We start from the raw sequence: 22,529 nt of genomic DNA, 5'->3' as shown, positions 1-22,529 counted from the left end.
AAAATGGTTTGGTGTAAAATTTCCACCGTGTTTTTGCGTATGTATTATGTACGTGTTAAGGGGGAGAGAAATTTTTGGATTTTCACCGTAGCGAAACAATTTCCATTGTTTTTTTTTTTTGGTATTTCTAAGGGAATATCCCTCCTCCTTGCTACGTTCCCTATTCCCTCCTTTCTTGCAGATTTTTTCAGGGAAAATTGTGGATTCCTGCACACTTGGAGATTTAAGTTTTCGGGGAGGATAAGGAAACTCGAGAAATGGATAAGGATTTTTGTTTTTTAAACGAGGTAGAAAAGGCAAGTGATGGATCTGGTGCGTCCTACGCACATCTCTCTCTCTCTCTCTCTTGGAATTTCATCCCAAAAAAGGAAGCTTGTTCGTCACGAGCTTCCCCCACTCTTGATCCAACAACAAGGAAGGAAGAACAAGCTTTCTCGAGGATAAAATTCCATATATATATATATATATTTGTTTTGAAATTCAGCGCGCAAAGAGAGGTGTTACCCTTTAAAAAATAAAGAGAGGGTGAATTGAGGATCATCCGGTTATCAGATACGTGGCTGCGCATACGATTAATTATATCGAGAGTGTTGGCCCCCTCGATTGCTTAGGAATTTTTCGCGGCGAAGGGGGTGAAATTCGCGATGAATATTCATGGGGGCCGCGCTCCAAGTCGAACATAATCCGGCCGTTCGACAACGTGACAATCATTTCCGATTTTCCCTTAATTCGGGGCCGCCGGTCGCACAACTCGCCCGGTATTCAAATCGTGCGGCGTGTAAAAGCGGCGAGCATTTAAATTCCACGTGTTCAACGACCATTCGAATTAAACAATTCGTCGGTCGCAATTATCCGTGTCCCTGCGTGCGCCGCCTCTTGTATTCGTTCCGCTGTTTTAATTAACCGGAGAAATAATAACGTCGATAATTTCGCACTCGATTCCGTATCTTTCCTTCCTTCCCTTTGCATTGAATGAATCGAGAGATGGAGTCGATCGAATTTTAGTCAGACGTTAGAAATATTGGGGAATAGATTGTGAAATTGGCTTGGCTGAGGTAAGGTAACACGTTAAGAAGGAATGTATTTAATAATGGAAGGGATAAATCGCGTTTCATTCTGTTATGTAGATCGCAGAGTTCATAGTGTGTCGCATGGCGTACACAGTGGTTCGAATAATTTGTATTAACTGGATTCAAAATTTATTTTGGATTGTACAAAAAAATGATCGTTTGATAATCAATAATCAATAGTCGAGAAATATTTTGTAAATATTTTTTTTACATCTTTTACATCACGCAGGTATTTTGCGCGGTTACCAAATCATTGATATTTGTATATTTACATATTTTTTGAGTTATTTTTTTTATCTTATTTAGTCATACTTTTAATGAAATTAAATTAAATTTCCATATAAATCTCAAAAAAATAATGTCGCATGCGTATAAACAAGAAACTTTTCGAAATAAAGGACGTTAAATTTCGCCAAAAATTTTCGTCCAAAATTCCCCTTTTATTAGAAAAAGATTCACGTGTTAGAATAATAAAAATCGGACGCGTGGAACGATTCGAATCTCTGGAACCGGAGAAGAAGAAAGAGTGCAGCACTTTCCGCGCAATGACGTTGCTTGGCAACGGATATTCTTATCTATTCTTCACCGGTTGGGCAAGCAAAAAATTCGGCAATTATACGCAGCCGACGACCAATTTGCAATTGACTCGCGTGCGAATCCAGCGGTAATTATTAGTAACCCGTTCCCATTATTAGAGAGGTCCTACACGTTCGAACAGGGGATATTGTATATTGGCGTGGCCGCTGAATTATGGAAATTGGCCAGGTCGGCCGCTCGGCAGCCACGCTAATTAATTATTAATGCAAGCGCTACTTATTGGCACGGCCTGGTCGTGTCGATGTGCGGAGGAATTTTTACTCGCGCATACTCACGGCTCTTACGTTAATTGGCCGAGTGAGTTATGGCAAAGTTCAATCATTGAATCACTCTTCGCAGAAGAAGAAGCGCTACTTACACGAGGAGTGCAGTCACGACTCACTTGTTTATTGATCGTCGTTCTGATTTCTTCTTCTTTTTTTTTCCTCTTGTTAATTAATTATTAAATTGATATATGAAGCGGATGTTCAATTAAATTATAAACGTACGAATTATTATCGATTGTTGGTTCTATTCGTTCGGGAAAAAATATTTTCTTCTTTCTTTTTTTAATAATAAGAGTTTCTTTTTTATTTATTATTTTTTTTTGTCAGTAGCATGTAAAGCAAGAAATATAATACTGACCAATTTCTCGAATATCGAATACGCGTCGAATACGGATGAAACGTTCATTGGCATAATAATTAGCATCGATCGAATTCCATATTTTAATTTGCGGTGAACGTCTATCGCTGTTAATTATGCGTAATTATCTTTACCTATCGCTCTTTTTTATAATTTCGTATCGATCATTATACGCTAATATAATTATATGAACAACAAAGAATCTAGCGTTTGTATTACACGCTGTATTAATGTTCGCGTTTCTAATATTTCTGAAAAAAGAAAAAAGAAAATCAAGACGAAACTCTTAAATTTTAAAGTTTATTAATTTTTATTCTTAATCGTCCCCCATAATAATTTAAAGGGCGAGCTGGAAGGGATTTCGAGATAAATGAAGGGAAACGGATCACGCAGTCCCACTGAATCTCGCGTAAAACTTTGAATTATGAAGATTGCAGATCTTGATTCCGCGTGGCGTGCAAATTAATTATTAATAACGCCTTACTCACCGCTAATTATACGGCTCGGTTACGTCTTCGTCTGCGCTGCGAGACGCGCTGGTCGAATAGATTTTCATTAATGATCCGTCAAACGTGTAATCATTTCTCGTTCACCTTTTATTAATCTTCCACGGCCGCCAATTAATTATCATTCTGTTGCGTTATTAAATAAGGGGAGTTGTTGGGAACGAGTTAATTTAAAAAAGTACCTTTTTTCGAAAAAAAAAATCTATCGCAAAAGGAAAGATAAAATTTCGATTCTCCAAAAGAGTTCTGAAAATACATCTCGCGAAGTTTTATATAAAAGAGATATAATAATCCATTAATTATAATAATTAAAATGGAACGTAATAAATTTATTGGATAAATACATTATGTTCGTTTAATACTTTTATAACTTTTTTTTTATAACCGTCCGATGCACAAAGTTAAAAATTTCCCAGAATTAAAAGATTTTTAGCGATGAATCATTTCGTGTCTTCCTCGAAATTTCGGATTTTAGTGTCCACCATAGGCCTATAAATAACCGACCTTTACTCAATTCTCGGCATAAGCCTTTGAAGCTTAGCGGGTTATACTCCGACCCACTTAATGTAATAACGATAATGCATAGCGGATCAATTTTGATCCCACCTTCACCAAAGCACTGTGTCTTTAAAGCACATGGATCCAACGCTTTTTGTCTGCACGGGATAGATCGAACAATTCGTAATATACACAGATGGACAATTTTTTAATTGTGATTATAAATTAACAACTTTTCTTAATTGTAGAGAATAACTGTGAAAAAATGCAGATTTTGGCACCAAGAAATTTGTTACACGATGAAAAATACGTAAGAAAATAATACAAATGAGAGGTTAAATGAAAGGTTTTTTTTTTATTTTTTGAAAATCGAAATTTTGTAGAAATTTCTGGAATCGAAATTATTGTAATTTTTATATATTAATTTTCAACAACAAGGGAAACGAAATTGAATAGGGAACGATTCGCTTGAGCAGCAAAAATTCTTCGTAAATAGTTGGGTAATTGACCGCCCCTTTCCTTTCCTATTATGATCTAATTAATTATTAACGTCAATGTAATATAATGGAGACTGGGCCATCTGTCGATATTTTGCCGGCAGAATTATTCTAATAAATATACAACTTTGTCGTCTTTCTTATATTAATAAATTAATCTTCAACTGTTGGTACAAAATTTCTTCTCTTACAAATTATTCCATTATTTATTTAATATTATTCACGTAAAAAAACTCATTAATTTTAACGAGGTTTAATTACATAGCTTCTAAAATAATAATTATAAATTTAGAATTTTTCAAGCTCGTACATCGATGTAGAAATTGATCGTTATATTTTATTATATAAGTGGTCTATGAACGAACAAGAAGAGAAATAATTATTTCAATGATATTTTTCCATTTTGTATTTCACGACCAACGTCCCAGCAATGATATTTATCGAGGCACAACAGTTTGCGCGGAAATTCATTAACTATATCAATAAACAGTTGTTGCTTAAGCACTTGCTAACTGCACCCTAATTTTCGATTATACGGTCGGCAAGCGTAAGGCTTTCATCGAGAGGAACATGTTCCACGCGGAAACTGCTTGGTAATTGCCTATTAACGCGAACATTTACCTTTGACTCGTATGCTCTTATTACGTATTCCTTTATGTCGTTAGTCAATTGTTTTTAACCTTCGTGTTTTCCTCGATTGACACTGCTCTTTCATTTATTCCAGAACGATAATTGCATATTAAACTTCCTGAACACAGCTTCCAGTGTAATTGAAATGAAGTTCCTGCAAATTAAGAAAAAAAGAATATCTCGTTCGTCGAGAGAAAACGTTAAATAAATTAAGAATGTATAATATCCATAATCAGATACTCGTTACTGTAACTGCGCAGCATATTAAACTTTTATACGAGCTTGTAGTATCCCACAATTAGTAGTTAGTTGAAAATTTTGATTTTTTTTCTTTCTTCACGGTTTATTCTTTGATATTAAAATTATCTGCAATATTCATATATCGTGCACGATTAATTAAAATAAAATAGTAATTGAAATGATATTAATTTTATCGAAATATACTTATATTTGGTAATAATAAATGAGAGCAATCAATTTAACCGATTTGCTAGTTCTAGTTCTCTTCTCTATCTCTTGTATATGATATTACGTTACATATTACATATGTATGTCAAAGAGAAGCATTTCGATTCAGGATATTTGGTTACTTGGTGGATTTTCGTCCGTCTCCTGGGAATTGCATCTAATTTTGCACGATTGTACCCTTAGAGTTTCTGAAAATTAGTTGAACTCCGATCTCCCAACGGCGTCTGTACATTAGATTTTGTCATTATAGTATTCCGCGTGTGATTTATACCAGCTAATTTCTCGCCAGTTTATCGTCCAGTCCGATCGTATTCAAAGGCCATACGGTTGCATATGGAAGTACGCCTCGTCCGGATTCAATTCGTGAAATGTTACCATGTGTTCTGCTCTCTCTACGTGAAATTATGCAAGAAACTCCCCATTTAACGACGTTTTATCTTAATCTAATTTGTAAGAGATTCCTCGTTTATTATTCCTCTTACCGTCTGAAAATCTCGTTGAAATTAAAAAATTAATTCAATCTGCTCGTTGCACAGGTATTTCTTCGTTGCACAGAAAATTCTATTTTGTAACACTATATATGTAAACACATATTCGATTATTTTTTAATTAGACGTAAATTCAATTTTACTTCTCTGTTATTTTGCAAAGGTTAGACATTTAGATTTGAGTTAGGTTAAGGTTATGTCCGTTACGTTAAGTTTACATTAAAATAAGTTTACAATGCCCGAGGGATATTCTAGTTTTATTATTATATTATCACTTTATCTTCTGGGTAGATTAATTGTTGTTTCGCTTTAAAGGTGTGCGAGAACCCGAAAATGTCGAGAACGTTCGGAATAGATCGGGAAAGATCGGGTCGAATCGTATCGAGTCGGGTCTCGAAAGTATATCATAGTTCGAAAACGTCGTTTTTCGAGATGGTTATATTAAAATAAGATCAGAATTTTTCAGAATTTCAAGGAGCTGAATAATTTTGCGATTTACAAAAAATTAAAAAAATAATCCTAATCTTCACGAGAAAGTCAAAATTCTCAATTTAATATTTTCGAATTCTCTATTTCGTTTTCTTATATTTCAACGAAGAATTTTATTAAAAGCACTAATCATTAGGATTATATTAGAATACTTATATTAGAATACTACTCTCTCCACTATTTACACTTATTGTCACTTTTGGTAAAAGAAATAATGTAAGCACGTGAACCTCGTACGAGACTGATCGTAAGGCTTATTTCTAACCTGAAAATGAATCTATAATAGGAACGAAGGTTATTCTCCACATAATCGGCGAATTCTCTAGTCCGATGGGGAGCATCGTCGTGGCCTTTCACGGGGATTCTAACGATCTCGGCTAATTAAGTTGTCCTTCAATCTACGCGGATATTATTATAAAAGGGATTAACGTCGTTTTAACAGGGAGGAATCTCAGTCTCGACTAGTTCGACGATTTCGTTTCCCCGTCTCGCCAACAGAGTGCAATCTTCTCTGCAGGCCGCGCACCTATGGAAATATCTCGTTAAAAACGAATTTACATTTACTCTTTTGTGCTCGTTTTTCTTCTTATTCTCCTCCACTCTCTTTTTTTTCTCTCTCCCCTCCCCCCCTCCTCTTTTGGAAGGTTCCATCGCACGCAACACGCGACTAAATTATCCCGCAAACGACCCACGATTGTTGGCAAGTAGTACGACCAAACCGTGTTAAAATTGAGCCTCGAGCTGGATGGAAGACCCGTTAAAAAGGATATTCCGATGTTTTTTCATTAGACCCCTTTGTTCGGAGGGAAATTTAAGGTATTTTTTAACAGCGTCATCGCGTCAGTGCACGCGTATGGTTTGTCAGGGATGATTTCCGTCCGCTTTGAGACGCGGAAATGCGAGGTATTCATGTGAGGATATATTTGTAAATGAAAGGAGCGGTGAATGCGAAAGTTTGAAATTGTAGAAGAAATCAGAGGAGGTCTTGGAATAAAAATTACTTGGACATTTATTTGGTATCTTATTTAGCGGGAGTTTCGAAATTTAAAGCAATCTTTTTTAGCCAAATCTTTTTAGATTATAAATTTTACTACGTGCGTACACAGTGTGCTAATAACATGGGCAAAACCTGAATCGATGAGTCGAACGTACTACGCTCCCCTCGTAAATCACTCGCAAGCGCCCAAACAGGAAATAGCATTTCTCTCGGTAAGGACTTGTACACACATATACACGTGTACATAATATTCTTCACATAATGTTCTAATTCTAATTCTAATTATTATCGAAGAAAAAAATTTTACTCAACCAAACTAAACGTAACAATAACTTTTATCTTGAATGGTTCGTCTTGAAAAAAAAAATGTTTTCAAATTTTCATTTTGCAAATTCGATATCAAATTCAAATATTATTGTAGAAGGCAATTTTTGCTCGTTACCAAAACTCCATGAATAGCGTAATAAAAGAATTTCGCTTATACATTTCGTTCCATCCTATCGAATATCTCCCAATACCCGTAATACCGGATAATGCGAGCCTGATTCAGACCCTTGTGAAACAGCCGATTTCATGTACCGCATATTTTTCGATATCGTAATTTAACGAATACCGGGCATAGCGAAATTCACTCTTTCAATTGGCGTACAAATAGCTATTTCGACGATTCGCGTTGCTTTCAACATTGAACGTTTGCGTGTTGTCTGAATCGACCATTAAATTATAAAAAAGCACGTGTACATATATATATATATATACGCACATATTAAAAGAGAGCAGAATTTTAATTTATCAACGGTCCCTCCTTTGACTTCGTAATTTTTTTTTTTTTTTCCTCTTTCCTTCTTCCTTTTTCCGCGCACACGTTCGCGAAATTGTCGATCAAAGAAAAGGAGAGAGGCTTGGGGACGGGAACGGCTTTAAAAAACAGGCGGGGTGAAAGAAAAAGTGGTGCACGCTGTCGCGGTATTAACCAACGGTGAGAATGATATAAAAATATAGAGCCGCGTGGTGGCGGGCTGCTCGCCTCACTACTGGAAAAAAAAAAAAGAGAGAAGAGAGAGAAAAAAAATCGTCGCGGGGGCGGCGGTAATTTCGCCGTTAAAAAAATCGAGACAATTACCCCGAGGGGGAAAAAAATTAAACTGGATCAAGTGCATCACGGTTTGAAAGCGCCATTAAGTTAGTATGGCCGCATTTTAGCCGTAGAAATTCAATCGGCGCTCTGATGGACAAAGCGGGGAGGAAAGAGAGAGAGAGGGAGGGAGAGAATGGAAGAGAGAAAGAGAGAGCGAGAGAGAGAGGAGTGGAAGAAAAAAGGAGGAAAGAAGAAAGGTAACAGAGTGGAGGGGATGAAAAGGAAGGAAACGGCGAAAACGGTTGAAAAGGTCTGTCCGTATCATAGATTCCTGACGATAAGGCGAGAACGGGGAACGACAGGATGCAAAGGAGACTGATCGAGAGGGACGAGGAGGATAGACAGAGAAGTGAAGAAAGAGATGGATAGAGAGAAAGAGAGAGAGAGAAATAATAAGGGGTTGGAGGAGAACATAAGAGTCGCAAAGAGGAAATAGCATCGAGGAGGAGCGCTTCGTTTCAATGGAATTGGCTGCATCAATGCCAATTAATTAGCTGGTAAACTCTAACCGTCGGTCGTCGGCCTCTGGAGTAATTTCATTAGCCCTCGGACCGAGGAGAATCGTTGAATAAATAAGATCCTGTTTTCAACGTGAATACACCACCGTTTTCGGGGATGATGATTTCTATCGCGGTCGGTCAGATCCTAATCGGTTGACCCGCAAGCGGAATGAATGAATGACCGCTTTGTGCCTTCGACGAAGGTTCGGATAACGCGACGTTTAATTACTCAAGATCGCGAATTTTCGTTGCTGCAAATTTTCCACGCAATTTTTGTAATTTTTCTCGTGTATATTTTATTTATTTTCACCGTGATAAATCGTTTCACTGTTTCACATCCCGTAAAATGTTACGCGATATATTATTATACGTGGTTTGTGCAAAAATATGCAAAATATATTCAATGTGAAAAATATTGAAAAATCCCGTCCAATAATCGCTCTCCCACCGAGAAATGAAGGAAAGACACATGGAAATGTTTGCTTCCAAATGTTGGCAAACAGGATCCTCGTCGTCCTCGGTTACATCCTTCGAAACTAACTTGTTTACGTCGGATAATCTTTCTTTCTCTCTCTCTCTCTCTCTCTCTCTCATCTACTATTTTTCTTTTTCTCTTTCTCTCTCTTTCTCCGCTTCCATCTCTTCTCGTTCTTCTTCGTTTCGTTTCGGGAGAAATTGATGAGGTTTCGAGGAACGAAATTTCGTGAGATGAACGAAACCGGTGATTTATCGAGGCGCGACGAAATAAATGATTTGAGTTGATGAGTCTGACGAGGAAATGGTCGAAATAAGAATCGTAAATTCTGAACTTTCGATCTACGGTTTAAACGGATATTCGTAAATCACACTGTCTCTGAATTTCTTGATTCCGTGTATCGTTCTTAATTATTCGTTCTTATTAAAACTATTTAATCACACGTTCAACGCGTTCATTAACGTTAATCATTTGTATTTTCTCAGTCACGTGTACATTCTTCTCAACGATATTTAATAAATCGCTAATTACTTTCTTTTCTTCTTTTATAATATAATATCTATGGGAATAATAAAAATATATTTATTTTGCAAATTGTTCATGGAAGAGGAAATGATTAAGTAAGTAAGAATTAAAACTTATCCATGATGAAATGGATTGTTGGATAAATAAAAAATATTAGAGATAAAATTTTCCATGTATCCGTGATGAAATGCATTTGTACGTAATTTTATCCTCTTTTTTTTTTCTTTTTTTTTTTTTTTTCATTTACATTAATGAGAATTTTTGCAAATATTTCATCGCTGCCCCTATTCATTCTTTTTTTTTTTCGACGTCAATCAGGCGACACGGAGCACATTTGTTAGGAGAATGGATTTTAATCTTAAAAAAAGAAAAATGTAAATGCCGAGGCATTTCGTAACTGAAATCCTTTCCTATTATTGTTATTATTATTATTATTATTATTATTATTATTATCGTTATATCGTGCTTTTAACATATATTTTTCAATTACGCCAGCTTATTCATCTCTTCTTTATTTAATCCCCTTTTTGTTTCGAGTAATGATTTTGAATGCATAATTCTCAAAGCTTTCGTTATTTTTATGAAATTTATATACGTAGGGATATTTGGAAACGAATTCAATGAAGAATTTAACAAGTTATAGCAATGTTCTTGTAAATTGTAAGAATTATCGAAGAATTCAACGACGAATTTTAGTTCGACGCTCGACGAACGACGCGTTATTTCGTAGAAAGAGCAAGCATCAAAGGATGCCTTTAAAATCGTTAAATGCATGAAGCTTTTTGAAGAATTCGTTCGTACGAGGCAAAATTATTTTATCTCTTAATGTAATGTTCGCTTTTGAAAGACAGACGGATTAAATAAATGCGGCTATGCTTGAAAAAAATTAATAAATCCTTGAAAAAGGATCTCGTGTTTTCGAGTAATTTGATACGAGAAACGTTTGGCTTTTGATTTTAATTTCGCTTTATCTCGTACGAGAAAAAATTTTTTTCTTATTTTTTTGCTTTAATAAAAATTCGAACGTAATTTTAACATTGAAATTCAATTTCAACGTGGAAACTCGTAATGCTCGCGCATTAAAGAAATTATTCGATAAATAAACATTTTGCGCTCGCGTGTAAATTATTATGTAAATAATGAAACGTCAAAATTTTAATTATTGATACAAGAAGCAACGCATTAAAGAGCGCATTTTAAATTATATTTTACGATTCGACATGATGGACGTGTTGAATAAACTCTCGAGTACCTAATTACCTTTCTCTATTTGATACTTACAATATAAAAAGTTGAAATAAAAAATAGTAATCTTTTACGGAACAACTCGATATTAACTCTTATCTTAATTTCATAAATACACGTTCCATCAAAAGATTCTCCGTTTGAAACGACAATCTCGTTGATTAATCGCAAATAAAAAAAAAATATGATATTTCACTTTTTATCTATGTGTAAAATTAAAATAAAAAAAAAATAAGAGTAAAACAAAAAGGCGATACGAATGAACGCAAACGATATGAAATTTAATTAATTACCTCCCCCTTTCGTTATCCGCTCTTTCATTATATTCATCGTTTCTCCTCACTCGTTTATTTCTTTTTTTCTTTTTTATCATTATCTCGCCCCATTTCACTCATTCATCATTGTACAATCAACTCTTTCAAACCTCGTATACACAATTTCCATACCCGACAATTTATTAAATATATCTCGTTTCCATTAAAAATCTCCTTAACCACAATTTACAAGCACGACGAGCAATGTTATAACAGCAATGCGACGAATCCTAAAATTTCAAAGGGATCGAAAAATCAGGAAAGTTGATCTCGAGATCGTGTCCCCTCGAGTCCCCCCCTATTTCGTTCGAATCCCTAAAATTCGTCCACATTTCTCTCGAATCTCCCTAAACAATGGGGGCAAAGGACCCCATTCAAAGCACTACGCGACAAAAAAATTTTTAGCCGGCCCATTCGATCCAATGGGGAATCTCATTAGCGCGGAGGGGAAGGGGTGGCACACTATAATTGCGTATCGAGCGATATTCGCGAATATTAGGGGTCGTTGGGGTGTGCGTAGGTGGAAAATAGTCGGATTAGCCCGGCAAACGAGAAGTATAGGCGGCGGGATATCGGCGGCCATCGTTTCAAGGCCTTGCACGAGGGGCCGCCGAGTGGAGGGGGAAGAGTGAGAGAGAGAGAGAGAGAGAAAGAGGAGAGATATCCGTTTAATTAACGAGCCGTTCAAGTGACGATATTAGCAGTTACGCTGTGAAAACAATTCCCCCGTTATTTTGGTGACGATAACGCGATTCCGCTTATCGACCCATTTATAAATTTAGTTTATCTTAATATCGGTCGGATTAAACGGTGTTCAACGGTGATAATCGAATATTAATAGCGGTGTTTCGTTGACGAAATTTTACGAGATTCGTGAAAATTTGATATTGGCCGGGGGAAAGAAAAGGGGGAAGAGGGATTACTGGACGCGTGGAGGGGCGACGCGCGGTTTATTCTAAATTGTGACGCGACTCGATTGGTTGGCTCGGTGCGCAGAACTTAATACGACATTCGAGCGACGACGGGCAAAACGTTAAGCCTGCCTGTTTGCGCGATTGTCCTAACAATATTCGTGGCGCGGATGCGATACGGCCGGTGTATTATTTGCACGATACAATGGAAGCGTTGTGCGGGTAACGATATAACCGTGAAATACGCCCGCCTGCCACCGGCCGATACAGTAGCTTTTCCGTCCGCTCTAACGATTCGCTTCTTTGACTTTATGCCGTATTCGGAACGCGTATTACGGATTACCGGCCATTGCGTGGGGGGGATCCTCGCTCATTAAAGATTATATTGCGAGTTTTAACACGCGACGTGCGGTTTTTGGAACAGATTTTTTTTCTATCTTTTCTAAAGATAGGATCGTTCGACATTTTTTCGAGTTTTTGAAAGTAACGGGATTTTTAATTGAATTGATTTTGATTAACTTTTACAATTTTCCAAATAATTCTGAAATTCTTGCTTGGTTAATAGCCATTGCCGGGAAAGATTTTTACCTATTAAAGATTATGCTGTGACTTTAGAAACATGCAGTTTTTCGAATAATTGCTTTGCTTGTGAGGAAATGGTATTTATCCTTTTTTTAAAGTTGAGGTTGTTTGATATTTTTTTGAATTTCTAAAAGGTGATTTTTAATTGCGAGGCTCGTTGTATAAATTTTATATATAGCTTAAAATAATTTAGAAATTCATCTTTCTGATAGGTTTGAATTCGAATCGAAGTGATTTTGATTATTGCAGATGTACAGCAATAAATCTTGTTCTTTTCTATTTTTTTCTTTTTTCAATCGCCAGAAGTTGTTCTCTATTATTAAAAGGAAACGTATATTAACGAGTTGTTTTACGTTTCTTTGAACTGTTGTTGAAACGTTACAGAGAAATTTATGAAAGAGAACTGCTTAACTACGCTTAAATTCGCTTTACTATCCCTCCCCCGTTTGACTTTAATCCACTTAACTGCTACTTTACAATGCCTTTTGTGGAATCAAGCATATTTGCTTGATTCTTTTGTTTCTGCGAACGATTAAAAATAATACTTATATCGCTCAAACAATAACATTACGAAAAAGAAAAAGGAATTATTCAAGTTTCGTCTCTTAATCCTTTCTTCGCATCTTCTTGCGAAATGGCGTTAAAGATTTAAAAATTTGTTTGAAAAATACGAAGCATATTTTTTTTATTTTTCATATCATCGCGACGAGTAAAAGTAAATTTTATTTCGTTAAAAAACAATGTTTTCGAAAAAAAAACATAACTCGAACACGTGCGCAATAGAATAAATAATTAAATGTTACGTTTCGCATTTGTCAGTTTTCTCATTCGAATTTCAAATGATCTTTTTCAATTTCATCCACGCAACACGATACACAATTTTGCAACGTTTCTCCTGTTGCAGTGACAATTTTAGCCGGTTAAATTTTGTTGCGCAAAGGATTAAAACAGGATTAAAATTTGTTTCGCAGGATGCAATCGCACTATCAGAAATTCCGTTGGATGGATACGCTGGACAGGACGAATGGGACGATGCATTGTTCGCATCAGAGCGCCTCCTAGAGATCCTCAGGTTTGATAAAAATGAAACGATCTATCGATTGAGAAAATAATCGAAAAAAAAAAAATTAAATTTAGAATTCTAAAATCTAAAATGTAAACGAAAATTTATACGGATCGTGATATAAAAATATCGAAAAAAAATAAAAGAAAAAAACGATTAATATTTGATTCCACGTAGATCGAGTTGAAAATTAGGTTGATAAAATATGATCTATCGATTGAGAAAATAATCGAAAAAAAAAAATTAAATTTAGAATTCTAAAATCTAAAATGCAAACGAAAATTTATACACATCGTGATATAAAAATATCGAAAAAAAAAAAGAAAGAAACGATTAATATTTGATTCCACGTAGATGATCGAGTTGAAAATTAGGTTGATAAAATACGATCTATCGATTGAGAAAATAATTGAAAAGAAGATTAAATTTAGAATTCTAAAATCTAAAATGCAAACGAAAATTTATACGGATCGTGATATAAAAATATCGAAAAAAAATAAAAGAAAAAAACGATTAATATTTGATTCCACGTAAATGATCGAGTTGAAAATTAGGTTGATAAAATACGATCTATCGATTGAGAAAATAATCGAAAAGAAGATTAAAGATTTTAAAATCTAAAATGCAAACGAAAATTTATACGCATATAAAATATCACATATTAGCGCAAATTGAATAATCTTAAATATCGAAAAAAAAAAGAAAGAAATATTGATTAATATTTGATTCTGCGCAGGTGATCGAGTTGAAAGTTAGGAAGCTGCAAGTTGGTTTCCTGAAAGAAACCAGATGCGAGGGTGCTTACATTCAATTTTCCGATGGTAGCGAGGATCTTGAAGATGAAACAGGACGTTACTGCGGCTATGTGAGTGGCAACACGACCAGGTAGGAATATTTCCTCTTACGTAATTATTATACATGCAAATATTACCATTGCAAATAATTCGTGTACACATATACTATATATAATACATATATATGTATACGTACAATATAAACCGTTACGAGAGATCGTTAGAAAGTTTCTCTTCCTTCCGAGAGAATTGCTTGTTATCTCAATTCAAGTGATTACATCGAAATACATTCTCGTATTGCGTTATTATTCCATAAGTATTCCACTTTTTTTTTTATTCTATACTCTGATTATATCCGAGTACACGTATCGAGAAGAAGAGAAAAGAATTCGTAAATATAAATAACTCTTCAATTACTGAGAATAAATAATTATCGAAGCGTGTCGTACCTCAGAGCTCCGTATTGTGTGGTAAAATACGAAGAGAAAAAATACGAAATAGATAAAAGAGAGAAATGATCGGTGGGATGGTTAATGAAAAATAATTAACCGGTTGGAATAGTATTCACAGCAGGCTGTAAACCGAACGTTGCACACCTCTGCCGGATAATGGATTAAAACGGATGCCTGCTGGTCGAAATGTAGCGGTTCCAAGCCGCTTATAAACACGGCAATTTAATGCGTGTAAATATTTCCTCCCCACTCCGGCGCGCGATGATTTCGAACCGCGTACAATTTCAATTTTTCACGCTCTCCTTCGCGTCCTACTTTATCGACGTATCCTTCATACGTAACTACATAACCATACTTCGATCCTTTAATAACATCCCAATTCCTACTAATACAAATTGGCTCGGAAAGATAATTAGCTGTGATAATACGCGTATTAAATTTTACTTTCATCGCACAATTACCGTTTCTAACTTATTTCGCAATTTAATTAATTACCATACCACATTATGCGGCGACCGCCGTATATACACATATATACACATCGAGCTATTCCATATATCATACCCGGCCAACCTCAAATGTATCAACGACGAGATCCGACATTTCATCCCTCTTCCTCCGCACTTCTCTACGCTACTATAAACGAAAATAATTATTATCAATAAAATCAACGAAACATTAAAACCCTCGAATATCAAACGCTTCTCAATCCCTCGATCATCCCCTCGGACAGGCTGTTCCTGAGGAAGGGGCCCAATCTGACGATCATAATGGACTCGGACGTGAGGTTCGCAGCAGAGAATCCCGTGATATTCTCCGCCCAGTTCTCCATACTTCCCGCCCAGCTCGCGTCCGAGCGTCACCGCGGCTTCTCCCCGTCCCCCTCGTCCGAGTGCCCCCTCGAGTGCGCCGTGAGGAACGACCGAAGATCCTGCAAATTGTCCTCGCCCGGCTACCCGGGCGTGTACCCGCGCGGCATCAAGTGCAGGATAGGATTGGAATCGGGCGCGGGCCGGTTCAAGATCGGCGGCCAACCGGACGACACGTACGACCTGATGAACCGCACGTCGCAGGAGGGCTGCCAGACGGAGAACTGCGAGGATCACGTGGAGATGGTCGCGATGGAGCTGCGGAGGGCGAGGGTGGACGTTAACACCGGACGTTCGGCGGACGGCAGGCGCGGGCGGAGGAGCCCGGAGGACCGCGAGGAGGAGGTGGAATTTATCATCGGGCAGGCGTCGTACAGGGGGGAGAGGAGGAATAATCGAAGGAGGCTTAAGAAAGCGAGGAAGGAGGATATCCGGAGAAATATCGGCGCGGAGGGGGGAGAGTTGGCTGCTTATCGGGGGGGGCAGGGGGTCCGGCGGCGGGGGGAGGGTGTGCAGAAGAAGCGGCTGCGTCACCCGCAGCGCGTGGTGCGCAAGAAGTCCATGGACTCGATAAGGAGGAACACGTCCCCCGATCCGGGGGATATATCGGACGCGAGGATACCGAGCGATGGGATGGGGGGGCAGGCGGAGGTCGCGAGGAAGGGGTCGAGCAAGGAGAAGATCTCCGCGTTACAGGTGAGTTCTTTCTTTCTTTTTCGAGATAATATTAACTCTTTGACTCTTATTTGAATTGATGTGGCAACTCGAACGGCGACAATATTTATTTGTGATGGATCTTATCAGACGTAGAATAATATATTATTACTATAATTTATCTCAAATTAGAGTTAGTCTGAGTTTGATAGTGATGAGATAGTGGGAATAGGAGTGTTATTTTCAAAGTTTTCGAGTTTTGTAAAACATGAAATGAGTTAATGAAATTAGTTGAAGATGAGTTTGATTTTTAGTTATTGAACATGGAGATGAAATAAGAAGTATAAGAAGGCAGAAAATAAGAATAATGAATATATATAGTAAATGTGAAAGAAATACTTGAAACAGAAGATACAGAAAATTCTAAATGTGATAACATGCATGGTGAAAAATATGCAAATATTTTCGAATATAAATGAACCATTACATTTTTTTTAAACTATTTCTTATTAACGAATTTATTAACGAAATAGTGCGCGAGACAAATAATTATCCAATAAAAAAGTTAGAAGGAAAAGTACTGATAAACCAAGAATGCATTTTGATAATTGCCTCATAAAATATCATACAAAACAATATTTAATATTCAATAATTTTTCTCCTTTATACGTAAAGATATATAAAATATTAAAATGTAAAAGTTTTATGCATTAATAAATATTAACGAAATAGTGCGCGAAACAAATAATTATCCAATAAAAAAAAGAAGGAAAAATACTATTGCTTTGACAAACCGAGAATGCATTTTGATAATTGCCTCATAAAATATTATACAAAACAATATTTAATATTCAATAATTTTTCTCCTTTATACGTAAAGATATATAAAATATTAAAATGTAAAAGTTTTATGCATTAATAAATATTAACGAAATAGTGCGCGAAAAAAATAATTATCCAATAAAAAAAAGAAGGAAAAGTACTATTGCCTTGACAAACCGAGAATGCATTTTGATAATTGCCTCATAAAATATCGCACAAAACAATATAGATTAAAGATATATAAAATATCAAAATATAAAAATTTTAATCTGTACGTGACATCATAAATTAGCTGTAAAAAATTCCATCGAACGGATCTGTTTTCTTAAAACAGTTTTCATTTTGTTCCTTTTGCGTTTGTTTCCTTCTCTCGATCATCGTCGATGACTCTCAAGAATTATTTCAAGACAAGTATTTCACGCAAAGAATATAATAATCCAAATAATTATAACAATATACCAAGTTGAATCGAGTTACAAAATTAATTAAACCAACAATTGACCAAATCAGGATTAATTAATAAACGTTGAATTATACACTTTTTCTCATCCCTCTGAATATTAGGTTCCCGAGTATCGATACGGAAAGAAGGGGCGAGGATCGGAGAAGTTGGGGAGCACCAGTTGCGTGGGCGATTATCTGACATTGTTGGAAAACGTGGACGGGAAGATGTTGGAGATCTCCAAGTTTTGCGGGGAGGGCCAGGTGCCACGGATACTTTCGAGGGGGAGGAACATCGTGGTCGAGTTCTTCGCGGAGCAGGACGGGACCGTGATGCACGACGGCTTCCAGTTGTCGTTTCAGGAAACGGAAGAGGCGTACGCGTTGAGGGACGATCAGAAATGCGAGTTCGTGTACAGAAGCAGCGAGAGGACGAGGGAGAATATCAAGTCGCTGCAGAGCTGGTATCCGCCCAATACTTTGTGCAGTTACAGATTCATGGGAAGATCGTCGGAGAGGATCTACGTTCATATGAAGATAATCAGGAACGAACCGGATCAGGAGTACACGCCGCAGAAACGGAACTTCAGTTTGAATTATTGCTCTGGAAACGAGATTGCGGTTTACAATGGGATCGAGGTGAGTAACCAACAGTATTAAGGGATTAACGGTGAGTCCAGGTAAATTTGAAATAATGAAAATTTCCAAATATCTTCCCGATCTTGATTTAATTTAATTCTATTTCGTTCGAAACGAGTGACTTTATTTACAAAATTTGTACGATCGATATAAGTACTGTCGATGTGTAAAATCTCTCTTTCTTTTATATTTTCTTATTTCGTATTTCGCTGTGTAAAAGGGATCGTCTTCGTTCTACGATTCCTGTTATGTAAATAAGCGATTATACCCGATGGGGAAAAAGGAACATGACGATATCGAATTTCCAGGTGAACAACAGCATCTTGATGTGGTCTTACTGCGACGTATCCCACCAGGACATCAATAACATACAAGTCCCTCTTACCTCGAGCGGCAACGAGTTGTTGATACAATATTACAGCGCGAAGGGGTCGTACGATGGGCAAGAGTTCACTTACACGATATCGTACAGGTTCATAAAGAAGGCGCAAAATTCTACCAGCAGACGACAAATACAGGACGATTTCAAGTTAATCTCTCTAAGGCCGGTAAACTTTTCAGCGTTGAATTTGAACGAGAGCGAGAATTGCAATTGCGATTTCGGCGACAGGATCGGCAGTTTTAAGAACTGGTTTATGGTGCTCGTTGTCTTGGGCATAGTCTCGTTTCTTGGCGCCATTCTCACGATAATAGCGCTCCTTGCCAAATGCATCAAAATGAGATCGATGGAGAAGAAACTGTTACAGACCCCGAAACTGTGAACAACATTTTGTACGATTTTGTAATTCTCTAACGAATAAAAACGATTTTTCTCTTTTTTTTTTTTTTACAAATGATTAGATACATTTGTTTAATTAAGATTCGGATTCATCTTTTATTTCAACACATTATTTTGAAAAGTTTTGGAAAGAATGTTGATATACAGTTTAAAGTTGGGGAATTTTTTTAAATTTAATTCTCTAACGATTTTATTTCAACTTTTATTTAAGCGATGATTGTGTTTGGGGCATTTTTAACGAATATTTATACTTTTGTAATATAATAGTACTTTTGTAATATAAAGTAATTATTTTATAATTATTTTATGAAGTAAAAATGTTCTTTTCTTGTTAAAATTATATATATTTATTTTCATATTCTTTTTTGATGAGTCCAAGTTATTATTTTTTTAATAATTCAATAATTTGATTGATCGAAAATTTTGCATTGCGAAAAAAATATTAATTCTCTAATAATGAAAGTTAAATAACTGTACAATCAAAAATAAGAAATATTTCATAGTATCGTAATAAATTTTGGAAAATCAAAATTATAAAATAATTTTTAAATTTACGAAAAAGTTTACGAAAAGAAAAGAATGTTTATAGCATAAAATAATATGTAACAATCAAATAATAACAATGAATTAGATTTTTATTCTCGTTAACGTTTCTTTAATCTCTATTATCATTCCTACGAAAAATTATAAAAGTACATACATAATTTTATTTCGCAATATATACGTATTAGATAATCATAAGAGCTAATAATAACAAAAAAAGAGAAAAAAAGAAAAGAAGAAAAAAATAACGTACCGTTTAAAGAATTCCGTTGTGAAAATCAAAAAAAAAATATAACGAAGAAAGTTGAAGGTCTCACCGAGATTTGAACTCGGATCGCTGGATTCAGAGTCCAGAGTGCTAGCCGTTACACCATGAGACCTTGAAAATTTTTTTATATAAGATAAAATAGTGTGTACTTGTAAATAAACATCGCCTACTTTTGTAACGAAATCGATCAAATATCAAGAAATTAATAAATCGATTACAATCGATCATATTGTAAAAGCGATCGATCGTTTGATCTCATTCATATTAGACAAAATTACTTGAATTTGAGGAATTTGAAACCTCATTACCATTGTAAATCTATCATTCGATAAAAATATTTTCTTATTTTTATTAACAATATTTAATTAAATTATAACGGTTACAGTTTGGCAAAATGCGTATTATAATATGAACGAGATCTTCGAATTCGAAAGTTTAGTTAAAGTTTAGTTTAAAAATCGTTGATATTTAACTTTTTAGAGAGAGAATACGCTTCAAATAGGCCAAATCGATTTCAATTCAAATCACGTAATTCATCTTGTACAGACACGCATTTGAAGTCAAATTACTCGAATCCAAGTTAATCGTCTAATTGAACAAATTGAGCAAAAAATTCATCAAATTGCGAGAATATGTAAATATATGCCCTCGATGTGCGTACGTACATATCTGATTAGAAAAACATAAGAATATGAAATTGTAAACGCGAAAAAAAGAGGACGAGAGAGCGATGCAAAGAGCGTAAGAAGTATACATAAATAAGATAAAAATTTATATAATATACTATTTGTTAGAAAAAAATATCATCGCTTGAGGAAACAGCTTTAAGAATTTTTTTTACTAATGATACTAAAAAGTAATTATTCGTTTGTTACGAAGTCTGATGTAGTCTAAATATTATTTTGCAAAAAAAGAAAAAATAATGTCGCTTTTGTATTATATGATAATCAAAAAGAACATGTACATTTACAATGTAATTTTTCGTTGAATAAGCATATATCTTGTTCGATCAAATGCAAAATTAATTATCAGATCTTATTAAAAATAAAGAAGTGTATGGATGCTGCGATCATTTAGCTTGATTCAAACCTTGAATTTTCAGATAAGATAAATGATTATAAGATAAATAAATTAAAGTCTTACTTAGAACGTTTAGAACAATTATAAAAGAACAAATGTCAATTGTTCATAATTTATCATAACTAAAAACGAGAACAATCACATTTCTATGCTACAATAATAATTAAAATTAAAAATATATAGTATAATAAAATCAAAATACAAAAGAATATGTAAAAAATCATTTTGATTAATAAAATCAAAATATCATTTGTAAAATTTTTGTTAAAAATTTTTTATTATGGCAACCAATAATTTTTATGAGGCAAATAAATAATTAATCAATAATCAACATTGATGTAATAAATATTCAGATCGAAATAATTATACATTGCAAATAACGTAAACTAGCGAATATTAACTATGCTTGTAAAAAGGATGAAATGCGTGTAAACGAAACTTGACGATAATAATCTTGCGAGATAAACCGTCGCTCTATTTATTGCATGTCCTGATGAAAGTTTCAACGTATAAATAATCGCGGAACGGATATCATACAAGATGTAATCGAAATATTATTTCTAAAGAGATAAATAATAAAAATTATGTAGATGGATATTCCTAATTGATTATGTCCAAAAAAGTCAAAAGTGTAATAGACAAATGTAACATTAATTAAATTTTTATATTATAAGAATTATTAAGAAATAATATTTAGAAAAATAATTTTTTTTTAATTTTAATTTTTCTATCTATCTTCTTATTTCAATTCTTCAATTCTTCAATCGGTTAATTGTATTATTGATAATATCAATTTAATTTGTATTAATGTTAATTGTAATAATTGTAATTATAATATCATTGATAGAAATTGTAACTTTTCCATTAAATCATAATATAGATTAATTGCGAATCAATTGATGCATAGTAATACAATACGAAATACAATAATGCAAATTGGACAACCATTGAGTAACCAATGATTTGCCACAAACACATAATTCTTTGTACTTTGGTCAAGGTATGAATCAGCACTTCTTTATTTATCTCTATTCGTGTTCAAAGAAACAACCGAGAAAATGAATAAGAAAATATACAATGATTCAGCTGGAGTGCCAAACAATAATTTCTTAAAATGTTCCTACTCGTTTCGTACACGATGTCGCGAGACTTTTATCGAATGTAAATTTTTAAGTATGAATTTTATTGTCCTCGCATATTTATGTATTTCCAACGTTGAATCGATCCATACTTATAACGATGGAGCGTATTTTTATAAAAAAGAAAGAGAAGAAAAAATAATAAGAAAAACAAGTTGTAAATGTGATAATATTTAATCGAATTGTGCACCCACTAACAATAAGCGACCTATGATGAAATATAATACCGTTAAAATGCTCGAACAATGTGTAATTGTGTTAAATGAGATAAAAATATCTCATAATAAAAATAAGAATATTGCCAATTATATATGGCTATGTGATCTTTTTTATTTTGATATTATACCTATTATTTATTGTTTTATTTTATATATTAATTTTTATAATTAATGTTATATAGATTGAAAACTAATTTGATGAATACATCAGTAAT

The 22,529-nt window shown here is 34.7% G+C and overlaps 1 protein-coding gene, 1 long non-coding RNA gene and 1 other non-coding gene across 17 annotated transcripts in view; 1 reads left to right on the top strand and 2 right to left on the bottom strand.

Moving 5' to 3' along the window:
• Positions 1-22,404, top strand: part of LOC107992861 (uncharacterized) — an 82,388-nt gene extending 59,984 nt beyond the window's left edge. For 5 of the 6 annotated variants that reach the window (XM_062083344.1, XM_062083332.1, XM_062083321.1 and 2 more), the window contains 5 exons: positions 13,526-13,626; positions 14,354-14,502; positions 15,597-16,428; positions 17,773-18,288; positions 18,597-22,404. In XM_062083344.1, coding sequence (XP_061939328.1) covers positions 13,526-13,626; positions 14,354-14,502; positions 15,597-16,428; positions 17,773-18,288; positions 18,597-19,049 — 2,051 coding nt within the window. In that variant the 3' untranslated portion in view covers positions 19,050-22,404. Of the gene's footprint in view, positions 1-11,721; positions 12,195-13,525; positions 13,627-14,353; positions 14,503-15,596; positions 16,429-17,772; positions 18,289-18,596 lie in introns of those variants that run through there. The other variant, XM_028664284.2, reaches the window with a different exon arrangement.
• On the bottom strand, positions 3,097-6,430 carry LOC107992862 (uncharacterized). Of its 10 annotated transcripts, XR_001764995.3 has the most exons (5): positions 5,373-6,119; positions 5,162-5,282; positions 4,867-5,078; positions 4,663-4,788; positions 3,920-4,576 (listed from the first exon to the last, which is right to left on the bottom strand). It is a non-coding gene; the product is annotated as an uncharacterized LOC107992862 (long non-coding RNA). The 10 variants fall into 10 exon arrangements; XR_009832312.1 differs by adding an exon at positions 3,097-3,453 and having other exon boundaries at positions 4,414-5,078; positions 5,373-6,429; XR_009832311.1 differs by adding an exon at positions 3,097-3,453 and having other exon boundaries at positions 4,414-4,788; positions 4,867-5,282; positions 5,373-6,428.
• Positions 19,918-19,989, bottom strand: Trnaq-cug (transfer RNA glutamine (anticodon CUG)). Its single transcript has one exon. It is a non-coding gene; the product is annotated as a tRNA-Gln (tRNA).
• Positions 22,405-22,529: the final 125 nt, after the last annotated feature.

Source organism: Apis cerana, linkage group LG1, assembly GCF_029169275.1.
Source record: "Apis cerana isolate GH-2021 linkage group LG1, AcerK_1.0, whole genome shotgun sequence".
Classification (NCBI taxonomy): domain Eukaryota; kingdom Metazoa; phylum Arthropoda; class Insecta; order Hymenoptera; family Apidae; genus Apis; species Apis cerana.
Note: the sequence above shows the minus strand (reverse complement) of the source record. Positions and strands in the feature narration are given on the sequence as shown.